Source organism: Bombyx mandarina, chromosome 21 (assembly GCF_030267445.1).
Source record: "Bombyx mandarina strain Sakado chromosome 21, ASM3026744v2".
NCBI lineage: Eukaryota > Metazoa > Arthropoda > Insecta > Lepidoptera > Bombycidae > Bombyx > Bombyx mandarina.
In genome coordinates, this window is record NC_143227.1 from 3,048,852 (window position 1) to 3,065,335 (window position 16,484).

Here is a 16,484-nt window from a genome sequence, read left to right on the forward strand (position 1 = left end):
ACGAACTTCATTTGAAACTCACCATTTTTTTAAAAATATCTTTATGATAACTATAATTTTTTATAAAGCCAAAATTATCCACACTGACCAATCACAACAATGCTAAACACATTCATCGGGTCCAAGTATGATATTTCTACAACACAATAGATACCAGAAACATAATGTATAAACAAAAACTAACCCAGAATTCGAACAGAAATAGTCTATCAAAATATATGTGATAAGGCGATCGAAATTCAAACTCACTTCATAATTACCATCCCAGTTGTTGTAGAGCACGATGTCAGGCAACCAAATGTGCTCCGACGGTACGTACAGCATTTCCACTCCTCCGTAGTCGTCTGGGTTCCATTGCAATTTATAGTCAAACCATTTCTGAAAAACACGACAATGAAATTACAATAAGTTCGCAGCACTTCCTCGTTTAAAACATTAACGTTTTTGTTACGTTGCTTTCTTGAACAGTGTTTATGAGTTTCATGTTTTCGATTTGTGCATAGAGCTACTTTATACATGAATTGGGTAACGAAGAGTTTTGAAAGCCATTACAGAGGCCAACGGGAAAACTAAGCTAATTTGGAGGTTTTCCGACATAAATTCCTTGACTGATTTTTTCAATAAATGCTCTCAAAAGAAATTTGTTTTAATATAACCGTGATTTGACCTCACTGCTCAAGACGGCCTGCTTAACTTAGACTGGATGGGACGATTTCATTTAAACTACAATAAATATCAGCGTCAGAACGCTACTTTGAAAAAGCGGCGCGATACGATAACCCTCTTATCTATGGCCACCGTTAGGGCTGTGATAGCCACTCTCTCAGATAGAGTGTGTGAGGTCACCTACCAGTCAATGTGTAGTTGGAATAGCCCTTTAGGCTACTAGCCAAGAGGTAATAATATAAAGAATATAAAACAAAGATAACCAATTCGTAGCTTTCTTGGCACTAAAATCAGAACGTGACGAATATTTATTCACTGGTAGATTTTATTATCTTTATTATAGTATTAATCTAACAGTCTCACCTGCTCCACCCAAAGGTTAGTAGTCATGACCTGATTTTTCAGGTTAACCTCCATCAGCTGCGAAAGCTTCAGCCCAAGCCTCACTGTCAATATGTCGCTGACATTAGTGACAGGTCGAATCAACCGATTGTAGTTGCTAAGTAGATCATCGTAAAGGCGTTTTACATCAGGATTCGCTTCGAGCAGTTTAACAGCTGGAAAAATTAAGCAGTTTGAGAATATCGTGTCTAATCATCGATCGATGTGTCTAATATTCAATGTAAGATTTTTGTAGGTCAATAGAAAAACCCCTTTTGTCATACAAAGGGCTAACGGTGTGATGTCTTGAGGTAATGATACGTACGAGCGTGCATTAGAACATCGTCCTGAGTACCACGATATTTACGCAGCGAATCAATAATTCCGGTTTCTTAAGCTAATTAAGTAGTTAGTCCAATGATGTTGAGAATCCCATACATTAATTGCGGTAGTAGATAATATCTGTGTAGGACTAATGAGACCTTGTCAAACAATCGTCGACAAAAAGGCAGTAACATTAAATTGAACCATAAACTGTAGTAATGAAAGTTTTAAGATTACGTAGATGGATGAATGAGCTTACGGCCCACCAAATGTTAAGATGTCACTAACACATCTTGAAAGTAGCGACTAGTTTTAAGACATCAAGTAGAAGCCTTAGTTAAATTGTACAGATTTAATCTGGACCCCGCCCCTTTTAACCGAAACGGCCGACAGCTTCGCGGCAGAATCAAGCAGGATCGTGGTAGCCGTTCAGGCTTAGAATACCACTAATAGAAACGAATTGAACCGAATTATAAAAAAAATACCAGCCTCATTCTTTTTTTTTAGTATTGCAGGATTACTTGTGACCCCGACGCCTTTCCAGTTTCACCATTGTCTCATTTTATTGCATTTATAACCACTTATTGTAAGAGTGATGTTCCGCAAAAGAAAATTCAACTGCGCCCTACTTTTAAGATTATGCCATTAATAGATTACGTATATTTAGATTCAAATTAAAATTATTCATCCAAACCTATCTCCCGATTTATGAGACTGTTGAGATACTATTCCAAATTAAAGATTAGTGGATTATAAATAGCCAATAGCAATATTGTAATAAGAAAAATAGCATTTGGAAAGATTTTATGGAATCTTGCTTACCTTCAGTGCCCTTATAAACGACCAAGATCAATAAACAAAGTTTGAAATTCATTTTTTTTTCTGTTTTAATTACCGAAACATGTTTACACGTATTGCCCACAAACGTAGGCAATAGAATGAATTTCGTAGTCTCCACAAATCGATACGCTACGCAGACCAAGTACATAAATCTTGCAGCGGAATTATTCTGAACTATTCGTTCGTTTGTGTGCCGATAGATGGCGCTGTTATAAAATTATAATAAAACCAATTTTTCGCATTATTCATTTTATTTTAGAATACAAATTTAACATACAAAATGACATTTGCGCGTCGGGTCGAATAGAACCGTTGTTGTGGGTGACACGCGAGCCACTACAGCAAATAAATGAACTTCATTTTATTATATTTTAACAATAGTCATACATAGTTTCAAAATATAATTAAGCTAAGTTTCACACGCATACGGTTTCAATATACCCTTAATCGATAGTGCGATGAACTATATCAATAAGCTATGCTATCCCAAAATCTATAATGACAAGAATACGAATCAAAAAGTAATATGTACTTTGATTATAATGTGGCAAGGGGAATTATGTCGAATAATCAATCAACAATTCGCTTCAAAATTAATTACGTATACCAATAAAAAAAAAAAAAAAAAAAAATACCTCACAATGCTGTTCTTACGGAGCTCTTCTTTTCGACAAAATGTAATGGAATGCAGTACAATAAAGTGCAATGCAATACACAAATTAATTTTATTCTAAATGCATACTAAAATTATTATTACATTTTTATCGAACATAATAATGTTATTTCCTAAAAACAGATTACGTTAACACATATTTATATTGAAGCTGAAAAGCCATCAAAAATACCACAATATAAAAAAAAAACATCAAAATATGGCAACCAATCGACTTTTTCCCTTTGACAGGAGAGAAAGCTAATGTACTGTCAAGAACAATGAAGACGTGGCTTCCGCCTTTAAAACTACCAAAATTCTCCAATTATTACCGAGAACAAGACCTGGCTGTATGGACTAAAGTCCTTTGCCTTTCCCATTAGGGATAAATTAATATCATCATCGCTAATGTACTGTTTAGAACCTCGAAACCTGGTAACCAGTGAGCCATGGAGTATCAAGGAGAGTTCAAGGTAGAGTGAATGCGTAGGTAATGACTACATCTTACTATCCTTTTCGCACACCCGCATCACAATAGCGATGACGTCATAAAGCAATTTTGACATACTTTCTCATTATTCGACAATTAACCCCACAACCAGACTCTTTGCTTTTCTTGCCATTATAGGTCTTGATTAACATAAAATTTAAATTCCAACCAAAGATATCGAAGGAACGCGATCATTAAATTTAGGAAATAAACAATTTGAACAATTCTTTTTTATAATCCAATTTCACTTAGAACTGGAATAGATTCATCCAATAAATTAATGAGCCGACCATCCCATAGTAGCGCCTCTTCGAGTACACGTCGGCTATCTTTCGTTGCTTCGCGTCCATGATGGGATCTTTCTTTTTTTTTGGAATGTCTCGTGGGATTCTTCGTCGTCTGTAACCACAAAATAATTTTCATTGATCAATGTTCAATACACACTGGTGGCTTTACAACGCCCCATAGCCATAGCTGCTTTAGAAAACGATTTTGGAATTCGCCGCCGTAAGTATACTCTGTGCATTAAACCACCAAATACAGATCATCAGAGAGCATTTAGTGTTTTTAAAGAGCATTATTAGCCGGCACAGGTTTTTTATATTTTTATTGCTTAGATGGCTGGACGAGCTCACAGGCCACCTGGTGTTTTTTTTTTCTTTTTCTTAGATGGATAGACGAGCTCACAGGCCATCTGGTGTTAAGTGGTTACTGGAGCCCATAGAGATCTACAACGTAAATACCGGCACCTACCTTGAAATATGAGTTCTAAGGTCTTAGTATAGTTACAACGGCTGTCGCACGCATTTACAACATTACGTTTTGGCAACGCATTACTGCTTCACGGCAGAAATAGGCAGGGTGGTGGTACCTACCCGTGCGGACTCATGAGAGGTCCTACCAGCAGTTAAAACGGTTAGTATATTTCTACCACAATGGAGTCATGCGCTCCGATTGATAACCGGGACATTTACATTACAATTACTATGGGCTCCTGTAAACATTTAGCACCATTTATATTATTCTATTTGTTTATCTGGTCATCTACTAGAATCAATCTGAATTTATTACTACATTTCTCCTTAGATATTAAAAAATCAGATCGGGGGATCTATTGTTTTGTAATAAAATAAAGTTAATATTTTTTTATTGAGAGTCAACACATTGCGGCACTGGCTTGACTTCTGTTCTTGTGAAACTACATCTTCTTAACTCGAACCTTTGATTTGAAACTTGGGCATAGGCCACAAGCTGTACGGATAGTAGAAAGTGTTGGGAACCCTCCGGACGATTATTACTTTCTCCTGCACCATTTTCAGTTCTGAAATCAAAAGCAAAGAATCTTACTTTTATAAGTCTTCTAAATATTTGTTTTCATATCAGCGGGACCGCGTTGCGCAATAAATACCGCCATCCTGGCTATTTCTGACGCGGAGCAGTCTTACGTCCAGGTGTAAATGGCGGAATAGCAGTAAATCCTATTGGATTAACTCCTAAAACTTCAACCTCGGGAACAACGGTACTCGAAATATGAATGGTACAAAAGACCTGCCGGAAAATACTAATTTAACGGGCAAAAAAACTACGACTTTTACTTCACTAAATAACTTATTATTATATTATAGTATTAAATTAAAAAAACAAAACTACCTTTTATTTTCGTTTAAAATCGTGTTTATTATTTTCGAAGTTTCGATTAAAGTTTCCATAACTGGTTTCTTGGTAACGGATCAAAATGTATTGGAAACTAAAGTATCTAAAGACAGCGTCAGAACTTTACTTCCAAAAAGCAACACGCAACAAAATTAATCCCTTATCGTTACCGCCTCTAACTACATATCCAAGCCAGGCGACAGGACAGTGAAAAGCCGCCGTCACTCTGAGCTCGTCCTCATGGTTCACTCTCGGTGATTTTAGGCACCCCACCCAACCCCAAGAGAACGACCTGCAATCTAGCCCATAGACACAGCCCACTGAGTTTCTCGCCGGATCTTCTTATTGGATCGCGATTCCGATCCGGTGGTGGATTCAGCAGAGCACTGCTCTTGCTAGGGCTAACCGTCCGCCAGTTGTTGGAATAACCCGTCAGGGTATCAACGTTTAGGTAGGAAAAAAACACGAATACAACTATAAATGAACTTTACCACTAGTTTTGATTACAAAAATAATATAAAATAAATTAAATAAAATAAAAACAAAAAAACAAATAAAACATTGTTATATATATATTTTTTTGCTTAGATGGGTGGACGAGCCCACAGCCCACCTGGTGTTGCTGGTTACTGGAGCCCATAGACATCTACAACGTAAATGCGCCACCCACCTTGAAATATAAGTTCTAAGGTCCCAGTATGGTTACAACGGTTGCCCCACCCTTCAAACCGAAACGCATTACTGCCTCACGGCAGAAATAGGCAGGGTGGTGATACCTAGCGATGCGGACTCACAAGAGGTCCTACCACTAGTAATTACGCAAATTATAATTTTGTGGATTTTATTTTTATTACACGATGTTATTCCTTCACCGTGGAAGTCAATCGTGAACATTTGTCAATACGTATTCCATTAGAAATATTGGTACGCGCCTGCGGGATTCGAACACCGCTGCATCGCTCGAAACGAATGCACCGGACGTCTTATCCTTTAGGCCACGACGACTTCCGACTTATTCGTGTATTTTTATATAATAATATAAGTACATAATCATTATTATTTTTCCTTACTGCTACCCTACACAAATACTATAATTGTAAATTAATGAAACATTATTTTTAATTCAAACCCAATACGTGTATTTTATGCGTAACTAATTATAATGTTTTTTTTTTCTCATTACAACGCTACAGAAATACAGTTCAGTTCATTTGTCAAATACAAAAATGGCACATTCACAAGAGCCCTATTCCCTAGTATAAGTACTTAAACTGCGCGGTAACTATATAATTCGTTCTAAACTAGGAAGCATCGGGACATAATAGCCATATCTTCCTGGTTTCGTATAAGGAAGAGAGCTGCCCACAATGTTTGTGTCAATCAAAGGACTGTTAACCGTTTATTAAGCTGTGTTACGTGATTCCCGACTATTTGAATAAAGAACAAATATGTCACGTCAGAAGAATTAACGGTATAACAATACAATTTTTATATAACAGATATGCTACTCTCTCTCTCTAATTACACCTATTTCTTTTCTTTTTATTGCATTGGCTGTATTAAATGAAGACTGGATCTTAATTTAAATAATTAATTTATTTTAATTTAATATCAAATTTTTTATTTACTATCAAGGCTTGTGTTGAAGATGGAACGCTTGGCTTCGTCGCGGTAGAAGTAGGCAGAGCGACGGTACCTACCCTCACGGGCTCATAATACACCCTACTATTAGTTATTGCGCCAAATTTCATAAGTTTTGCAGGTTTTATTCTACTACAAGTCTGTTATTCCTTAAACGTGAGAATTATTCTTGAACACGTGCTACATAATAAATAAATAAATAAAAAGCCTTTTATTTCACCCATAAAAAAGTAACTATTACATTATACATTTTTTTTTTTCTATTATTATTACCATTTTAATTTTTTATTGAACTAACTTTGATTTGTTTTTGGTTAAGATTAGCGTGAACCCCTCTGTTTGAGGGTAAAGGCCTCCTCCAAAGATGCCCAATATTCTCTACCTGTGGCCTTTTCCATCCACAGTTTACCAGCCGTCCGTTTGATATCGTGCTACATATGTACTCGTTTTTCCTCATAATTTTAGTAGCTGGCTAAGCGGGTTCGATCACTGACATAGTCGCATTTATTGATACAAGTGTGCTTCTTATCTATTAGGCCACGACGACGTCTTATCCTCATCAAATACTGCACTGTCTCATCATCTTTTCATTTGATTAACTTTAAGGCCTTCTCCGCAGTATTGTATCTCATGTGAACCCTAAGTTGATCTCACAGCACGACTTGTCAATTTACCTTAGAAGATTAAGTACCTTTCAAACGAACATTCGCAAAGCGGTTGAGACTAATATCTAATTTTACGTCACAAATAGAGCAACGACGTTCAATTTGATACATACAACCTATTGATCGTGAACTACTCAATCAAAAATGATACTCTACTTAGATGTCAATAACATTACCAGTACAGGTAGTCCTTCTACAACACTATAGCGAGATTTTTGTTTAAAAAATATTTATAATACAAAATTACATTATACAACACTACGAACACACAATATAATTATGGAAATAACCGAAATATTACTGCTTATTTTTTATGTATGAAAAAATACATACAGGCATAGTTGAGGTATTTCATTCAGAAAAATTACTATCCTGGCTTCTAGTCGCATATAACATGGTTTCGCACAACACGGGACATTTTAGGGACGTATCTACCGTGTTATATACCTGTATTTTAAATAAACAACCGCCCGTTCTCATCGCCGTTCACGTCAGCGCCGCTTTTTTTTTCTACCTATGCTGATAGCCTTGAGAGGCTATTTCAGCGTAACCTTAACTAGTAGGTGAGCTCACGGGTCTCAAAACTGACGACGTTGCTAACACGAACCCTAGCAAGAGCCGTGCTTCGCAGAATCTACCACTGGATCGGAAACGCAACCCACTGAGAAGATCCGGCGAGAAACTCAGTGGGCTCAGCGCCAGCCGCGTTGTGTGCACAAAAGTATTTCTCGACTTTTAAACAGTGTGCTTGGTACGAGTTTTGTAACGTTCTCGATAGCGTAAAAGTTAACTCATATTTGTATGGAGTTGGAAAATTTGCCTACGTTTGCCGCTAGGGGCGCTGTTCCAACTCCATACAAATTTGAGTTCACATCTACGCTATCGAAAACGTTAAAAAACTCTCAGTAAGCACAGTGATTGTGAAACTATTAAGTGGTGATATGAAAATCGACTCGGATGCTACGTAACAGACGGCGTGTCACCCACATTGACCGATGAGTCGGGGATCGTTCAATTGCACTTACACTTTGCGGACGAGCGCGAAATGCGGAAACGATCATTTTTCACTTGAGACACTATGCATAAAACTGTTGCACCGCATTGTATTAGATACGCGGAAGCGCTTCATTCACTTGTGTATTATAACGGCATTCTTTATTTATAGATGTAGAATCGTTCTTAATACCAGTGAAACTCGTTTGCGATTCACTGTCATCATTATCGCAAAATTTATGATTTTTTTTTGGAACGAAGTTCCTTATGGGACGATGCGGAGGGGTACCATAACCGGGAAAAAACGTCCGTAACGTAAGATTTTTATAAGTAATGCCCACAGTGTACGACTTAGCTTTGTATTAACGTACAAAAAATATCAATTTTTTTTATCATTCATTGACCACGATCTCAGAGCGTTCGTTTGCGCAATACACTAACTCTTATGCAAACAACCGTGAATGAAGTGTACCACAATAAGTTAGCACCTTACCAAATGACCGTGGGTTGTTGCGAAACCTCCAGTTTTATTTTCTTTATACCTCGAATAGAACTTAAAATTAATATTTTTATAATAAGGAACTTCGTTCCTATCCGATGTCCCACGACACTACACATATTTTTTCAAGACACTTCTAGTAGATTGTTTTATATCAACAGCTCCACTATCAGCATCCTTACACATAAGACAGATATAATTACAAGCCCGATTACCATTTGTATTGTCTTTTACAAAGATATAACACTAATGAATCCAAGAATAAAGGAAAATCATTTTTTGTAACAAATTCGTAACAGTCTATTTATTTCCTTCGTCAGCACCACTGCTGGGCATCGTGGTGTACCTACCTACGCAATTGCACATGACAAAATCGCTTCCACTATTTAAAGCCCTAGTTTGACAGTCACCTTACAGAAACACGTCCACGTCTAGGCTTTCCCTCCATTTGACCCTATAGATTGAAATCTCATTCATTGGGAATAGGTTTGGTAAGAAAATCTTGTCTTTTTTTTAGAGGAATTTTATGACTTGGTAATTAAGACCTTTAAGCCATGTCTTATTTTAATTTATATTCTTATTTTTATGAAAAATGATAATATGGAGTGAAATAAAATGAAATGAAGATTATTAATTTGAGACATTAATCAACTGGGATGAAATAAAATAAAATAAGATAAGATGATATGAGATGAAATATAATCTCAGTAAAATGGTGGTCATTTACAGAGATTTTTTCAGTGGACTTTTTGGAGGATCCCGAGAAGTTACCTCCAGCGGCTTTGTTTAATTTTCCCACACTTATGCACTTTCACAGGTATTAAACAGTTAATAAACCACCGTCATTACACATTTAAATCTTAAGAAACACTTAATAGACAAAATAAAACAAATCACAAAACTTCACTCCTTCGCGTTCCCGCCAAAAAGTTTCTTATGTCATTGACAAACAAATGATAATAATATAGAGTATATTAATATAACGTAGTTTTTTTTAAAATAAATAAATCTAAAGGAACAGAAAATTTAAACAAGAAACTTTCAAATTCGTTACGTTGCTGAGAAGACAACGCATCGTTTAAATCATTCATTACCTTGTCTTATTCAAAAATCTTCTATAAACAAAAAGATAAATCTATATTTATATATAACGCTAACGTAACATCTCTTCGTGGCGTCTAAGTCTAAAACAAATTCATTCGTGACCCAAATCCCAACCATTTCACCGTAACGAAGCCCATTCAATATAAAAATCTGTTACAAAGGAAACATAAGTTACGCAATAATGTCGCGTCAGTATTTGAACAGATTACCCTATATACACGATGAAGGATACCTTTGCGCGAATTCGCGGCGTTGTTAATAATAATAATGATAATGTTCGAAATCTGAATCCGGTTTGTATATTATACACGATGAAGGATACCTTTGCGCGAATTCGCGACGTTGTTAATAATAATAATGATAATGTTCGAAATCTGAATCCGGTTTGTATATGGGGTGGGCCGTTGTCGTCGGTTACGCATCCGGTCGCATAAGTGCATTAATGTGGGTCAGAGTGTCGCATGTCGCTCAGATCAAAGATGCCGCGAAAACGTTAGGGTTGAACACATCATTTTAATTCAATTTCTTTTTATATACCATGGTTACAAATTTATACACAAAACAATTGCATTTACTAATCTAAAAAAATGACAATTTCCCGATGCAAGTTTGAAAGAAAATATATTATGAAATTTGTTTGATCAATGATTTTCTGCGACACAAAGGGTTATTTTGTAAAAAATATTTTTATGTTCAAGAGTTTTGAGTGCGTTGATAAGTGAGTCCTACAATTAGTACGTATGCCTTATACAGGAGTAGGTAGGGCGTCTCATGAATTCACACGGGTTGGCACCAACGTTCTGCTGCGAAGCAACAGTAAGTACCTTCCGGTCTGATGGATGGGAAGACAACATTACGTTGCAGCGAAAATAATAAAGCTATAGATTTGAATAAATTGGAAAATACCATTGACGTTATCAAATTTACTTAAGGGACCCAGCGGAAAATCTCTTGACTGGTCTTAAAAATCATTTTTTTCCTACCTGTTCACTAGTAGCCCAGGAAGCCATTCAAGCTACGCCCGGGCGGGTAGGTAAGCTCACGGGCTGAACCTGAGAAAATTTGCTAACACTAGCACTAGCAAGAGCAGTGCTTCGCGAAATCTACCACCGGATCGGAATCACGACCCATTGAGACGATCTGGCAAAAAACTCAGCGTGCTGTGTCTTTGGGTTTAATTTACTCGTTGAGCTTTTCGTCGTAATCGACGAGTTCGATGAGGACGGTGACCGGGGCTTAAAAGCACCGAGAGTGACATGCTTTGAGCAATGTCGGCTTTGCGTTGCCCATCGCCTGGGTTGAATAGGTAATTAACGGCAGCCACAATAGGAGGATTATCGTGTCGCGCCGCTTTGTCGAAGTAGCGTTCTGACACTACCTTATGATACTTACGTATCGGTTCTAAATTTAGATCGTCATGAAGGTCAACGTTTCTCACGTAAAACATATTTTCTTTCTGACGTAGATTCGTGAAGTTTCAATCGCATTGTGCGGCCGGTTATGCCCCCAATCGACATCGATATTGAATTAACAGCGGACATGTTAAATATCTTATTTTTATTATGGTACTCTGTCAGCCCTAAAACGTAGGGTCGCCAGTTCGCCTAGTTACTGTTTCGGTGTCAATGGACCGTGCATTGAACACAATTACAGGTCGACTGTACGGGCTATCGTACATTGTAACTGAACAGTGAACCGGAGTTTAGCGAATCGTTTATATATATAAATATGCATTCTGGATGATATATATAGACTCTGGCAACTCGTGAACTGTTATGATCACACTTCGGAATATACGGAACGCTGGGAAACGAAAACATAGACGCGATAAACATAAACATTTCAACAGATTGAAGTGAAACCTTCAGATGTATTCTATCTCACTCCGTCGCAGGCTAAATCCTATACATACCTATATTTATGTCTGTCTCTTTTTAGTGTCGTTTTTTCGTTTCATCGAATTTCGAATTGCAATAGTGCTAGAGAACTTGAAAAACTTTATCATAGCGGTAAAGTACCCACTGATATCGCTAGGCAGAGTGCTAATTTTTTAGTGCTATTATTGGGAGATCCGGTTCGCCTATTGCTGTGTAGTATAAAGTCCAAGTCTTATTTGTACTATGCGTGACTGCTTCGAAGAGATAGGATAATGAGGGGTGCGATGTCACTAACAGAGTGTAGTCCGTCAGTAAATGTGCATTTTTGAAGTGAAAACTTCTTTAGAATCGTTGTGATTTCAAACCGGATGCAACGGAAAAAACGACAGGTAAGAGACACAAATACAAAAATGTGTAGGATGAAGCCAGCAAAGAATGAGACAGAAATATACATACTATTTAATACAGCGCCATCTGTGAGATTTTTTAATACTAACGTGTGTATGAAAGCTCTTGTAGTGAATTTTAATTTAGGATTATACGTGAAATTAAAATATCAATTCACAGAGGGCGCTACCTTACAATTATTTACTAATGACAAAATTTTACATATACTTAAGACGTTTAGGATAATTGTATTTTAATCTTGGAAGGTTTCACTTCTACCACGTGTGAATTGCACACATTTTGTTTTTTTATTCTATCTTCTTCACTGTGAAGTTGTTCAAGAACGATATTGCAGAAGCAGATAACTAATGTACCTTGACTTAAGTTCAAAACAGTGATCGAATATCTTAAAAGGAACAAATATTGTTTGAATTTAAATGTATTTCTTGCATCTCTGAAACGGCTCTGACAATTTGGATAATGTTTTTTTTTAAGATTATAAGTATAAGTAAGTAAGTATTCATTGTTATTATTATTAATTATTTATCTATACTAATCTATACTAATATTATAAAGAGGAAAGATTTGTTTGTTTGTTTGTTTCGAATAGGCTCCGAAACTACTGGACCGATTTGAAAAATTATTTTTCCATTAGAAGCCGACATTGTCCCTGATGAACATAGGCTACTTTTTTTTTTTTTTTTTTTTCATTTGTGTTTTAATGTTTCCGAAGCGAAGCGAGGGCGGGTCGCTAGTTTATTTATATAAGTATCCAGATAAGATAGAACTTTTTTCCTGATGAAAACGGAAAGGCCCGGACGGGCCACAAGTATGTCTTCATTCCAAAATAAAAATGATTTTTTTAGGAACGTTAACTTGGTACCTATTATAAGTTTAGATGTATTATGAAAATTATATATATTTATTTAATGAAATTTACTAAAATTATTGCTTTTAAAACTTATCGTAAGGGTGGCGGCATTCTTCATTCATGTGTGATATCTATGACCGGTAACCATTTAACAACAAATGGGCCGTAAACACGTCCACTATGTTTCACATTTATCGAATAACAAAAACACAATAGCTGAATAGGGTAGGCCATTGAAAAGTGAACATACCGACAAATAATCGTAAGTGCTCACTAACAATACCCGGGCCCTAGCAAATTTGGAATTTAAAATTCACATTTTAAAGATTATTCCCACTGTTTCAGTATATCAACATTTTCATAGCAATACAAAACTCTAAATATATAAACTTATTATTACAACACTTCTTTGGAGCAGGCCTTTACCCTATCCGGGGTACTTGCCAACTAAATTTTACAACAACTGTTTCATTACAAAACTCTCTTATTTTGCATCCTAAATATTAAGACATCCATTTATATTTATTATTTTTTTTTAAACTTTGTACAAGCAAGAAATAAATGGCTTCTATTGTTAATACAACACCAACTTTGATATCATGAAGTATTCATTTAAAAAAAAACTTTAATTGAGTAGGTAGGTATCTATGTGTCTTTAACATTATCATAAATTAATTTACCTTTGGTTTGCGAACGTCTAGGGGGCGCTGGTTCGGTCGCGGAATTCGCGAGCAAAACGCAAGCGTAAATAATGGCGGACAACGCGTGCGACATACGTACGAACTTCTATAAGACTGACACGCTCGTTTATTGTGATGAATTATTTATTTATTATTAACTGCGTGTAATCTATGACTGGCAACATGTCAAAATAGATATATTATATTTAATCTGTATTATGTATGGATCTTTGTAATTCTAGGCGGGAAAATTTTTGGAGTGTTTGAGCGAGCGAGTTATTTAAATATTTTATTTTATTTTATTTTATTTTATTGCTTGGTGGTGGGTAAGGTGGACGTGCTCACATCTACCCTGGTGTTAAGTGGTTGCCGGAGCCCATAGACCGCAACTACGTAAGTGCCACCATCGACATTGAGACATGGGTTCTAAGTCTCAATTTCACAGTGCAACGGTTGCCCCACCCTTCAAATCGAAAAGCATTACTGCTTCACGGCAGAAATAGGCAGGGTGGTGGTAGCCTACCCGTGCGAGCTTACAACACGCCCTGCCACAAGTAATTACACAAATTATAATCGTTGTGGGTTTGAATTAAATCCAGCAGTGGACTGCCGCGGGCTGATGATGATGAATTAAATATTACACGATATTATTCCTTCGTCGTGGAAGTCAATCGTGAACATTTGTTAAGTACGTATTTCAATAGAAAAATTGCGACCTGCCTGCAGGATTCGCACATTGGCACACTCACATCTCTCGATACCGATGCATCAGGCGTCTTGTTGTTTAGGATACGACGACTTCTATCTATGTCGTACATTACTAATGTAGTAGATGGTCATGTTATCATTTCTCCGCAAAGCATCAGTCCGTTCTAAAAGTCGGGCTGAACGTTATGCCAGGGTGGATGGCAGCATTACTTTGAATTAGTTTACCTCTACTCCAGTGGCAGACTGGAAGATTGCTACATTATGGGAATATGTCAACCAATTCCTCAAAGCATTCCCAATCCGGTACAAAACTCAGACCGTAGCAAATGTTTAAATGAAGTTTAAAGAAGAAGAAAATCTTCTAAAGTAAACGGGTTACAAAGTGAATTAAACGTCCCATGAGAATATTTGCGCTGAGGTAATTTGTATTTCTATTTGCGCTGAGCTTGTTAAAGCTACAGAAATACATTTTAAATCTGTAATTTTATATTATGCGTGTCGTGAAATCGTTAGCTAAATATTTGTAAAAGTTTGACAAGCTTGATAAGATGTCCGGTGCATTCCGGATGACAAATACCAATTTTTCTAGTGAAATACGTACTTAACGATTCACGATTGACTTCCACGGTGAAGGAATAACATTGTTTAGTAAAAATTTATAATTTGCGTAATTACTGGTGGTAGGACCTCTTGTGAGTCCGCACGGGTACGCACCACCACCCTCCCTATTTCTGCCGTGAAGCAGCAACGCGTTTCGGTTTGAAGGGTGGGGCAGCCATTGTAACTATACTGAGACCTTAGCACTTATATCTCAAGGTAGATGGCGACATTTATGTTGTAGGTGTCTATGGGCTTCATTTACCGCTTAACACCAGGTGGGCCGTGAGCTCGTCCACCCACATAAGCAATAAAAAAAAACATTATACCTATACTTAATTGCCTTGAACTTTTTCTTAGATTTGAAACCTTCGTGATTCTGACCATAAACAATACGCTTAATATTATTCTGACAGACACAAGTCAAAATAAATGTTATTGAATGAAATTAAACATAATTTGGCGTTTCATAGAAATTTACAAGTTGTTTATATTATAAAAAGAATGAAAAAGCAAAAATTCGTCGGAACGGTAGCGAAGAAAACATCAAGTGTCCTAAATTCCAATTTGAATAAGGCTTTAGATGAAAGACGGAAACTACAGATAAAATTACGTGAAGCCACTAACATACAACATCAGGACATGAGCAGAGCCATTGAGTTGAAAGAAAAGAACATTATTCTTAGGAACCAATTACACGACGCTAGACTTCAAGCTTGTCAATTAAAAAACTGGTTTTAGCAATACAATTACTTTATTTTTAAATACCAGAAGAAAAAAGTGTACTGCTTTTGTGGATTTATAATTACGGGCCGGGGAAACAAGACCTTGTCTAAATAAAATATCTGTAGTACAGAAAAACAGAAGCATACCAAATATTGATTTCAAATAATACGCTTGCATACCCGTATTGTTAAAAACTTACGTATAATCATAAATATGTATGTCCCGTACGAAAACAAAATAAAAAGCTTGGAAAAGTATAATCGAATCATGAGAAAACTAATTTATTTGTCAATACAAAAACGAAACGACGCAAGAATCCAAGCGTTGAGATTGGCTGAAGAAAATTATTATTTACAGAATTGCTTTACGCAAGTTTTGATCGAGATAAACGATTTGCATTGTGATAATGGAATTCTATGTATGTAAATGATTTAATAGTGTGGGTACTTATTTATTTTCTGTGGTTCCCTAAAGAAACGCACCGTATTAATATAGCTTCGGATTTAATGCAATATTTATGCCGACAAAAGAAGTCGAATCTTTTAATTATTATTTTTATTGCATAGATGGGTGGACGAGCTCACAGCCCACCTGGTGTTAAGTTGTTATCGGAGCCCATAGACATCTACGCCGTAAATTAAATATGTGAGTTCTAAAGTCTCACTTTTAACAGTAGGTACAACGGATGCCCCACCCTTCAAACCGAAACGCATTACTACTTCGCCGCAGA

At 36.5% G+C, this 16,484-nt stretch overlaps 1 protein-coding gene across 3 annotated transcripts in view; it reads right to left on the reverse strand.

The window, feature by feature from the left end:
* The window catches only part of nAChRbeta2 (nicotinic acetylcholine receptor beta2), a 41,512-nt gene extending 27,644 nt beyond the window's left edge, over nucleotides 1-13,868 (reverse strand). The window contains exons 1-4 of one of the 3 annotated variants that reach the window (XM_089736536.1): nucleotides 13,724-13,868; nucleotides 4,573-4,674; nucleotides 1,030-1,223; nucleotides 250-378 (exon numbers count right to left, since the gene is read on the reverse strand). In XM_089736536.1, coding sequence (XP_089592662.1) covers nucleotides 250-378; nucleotides 1,030-1,223; nucleotides 4,573-4,674; nucleotides 13,724-13,817 — 519 coding nt within the window. In that variant the 5' untranslated portion in view covers nucleotides 13,818-13,868. Of the gene's footprint in view, nucleotides 1-249; nucleotides 379-1,029; nucleotides 1,224-2,193; nucleotides 2,347-4,572; nucleotides 4,675-13,723 lie in introns of those variants that run through there. The other 2 variants (XM_028176783.2, XM_028176774.2) reach the window with 2 other exon arrangements.
* Nucleotides 13,869-16,484: the final 2,616 nt, after the last annotated feature.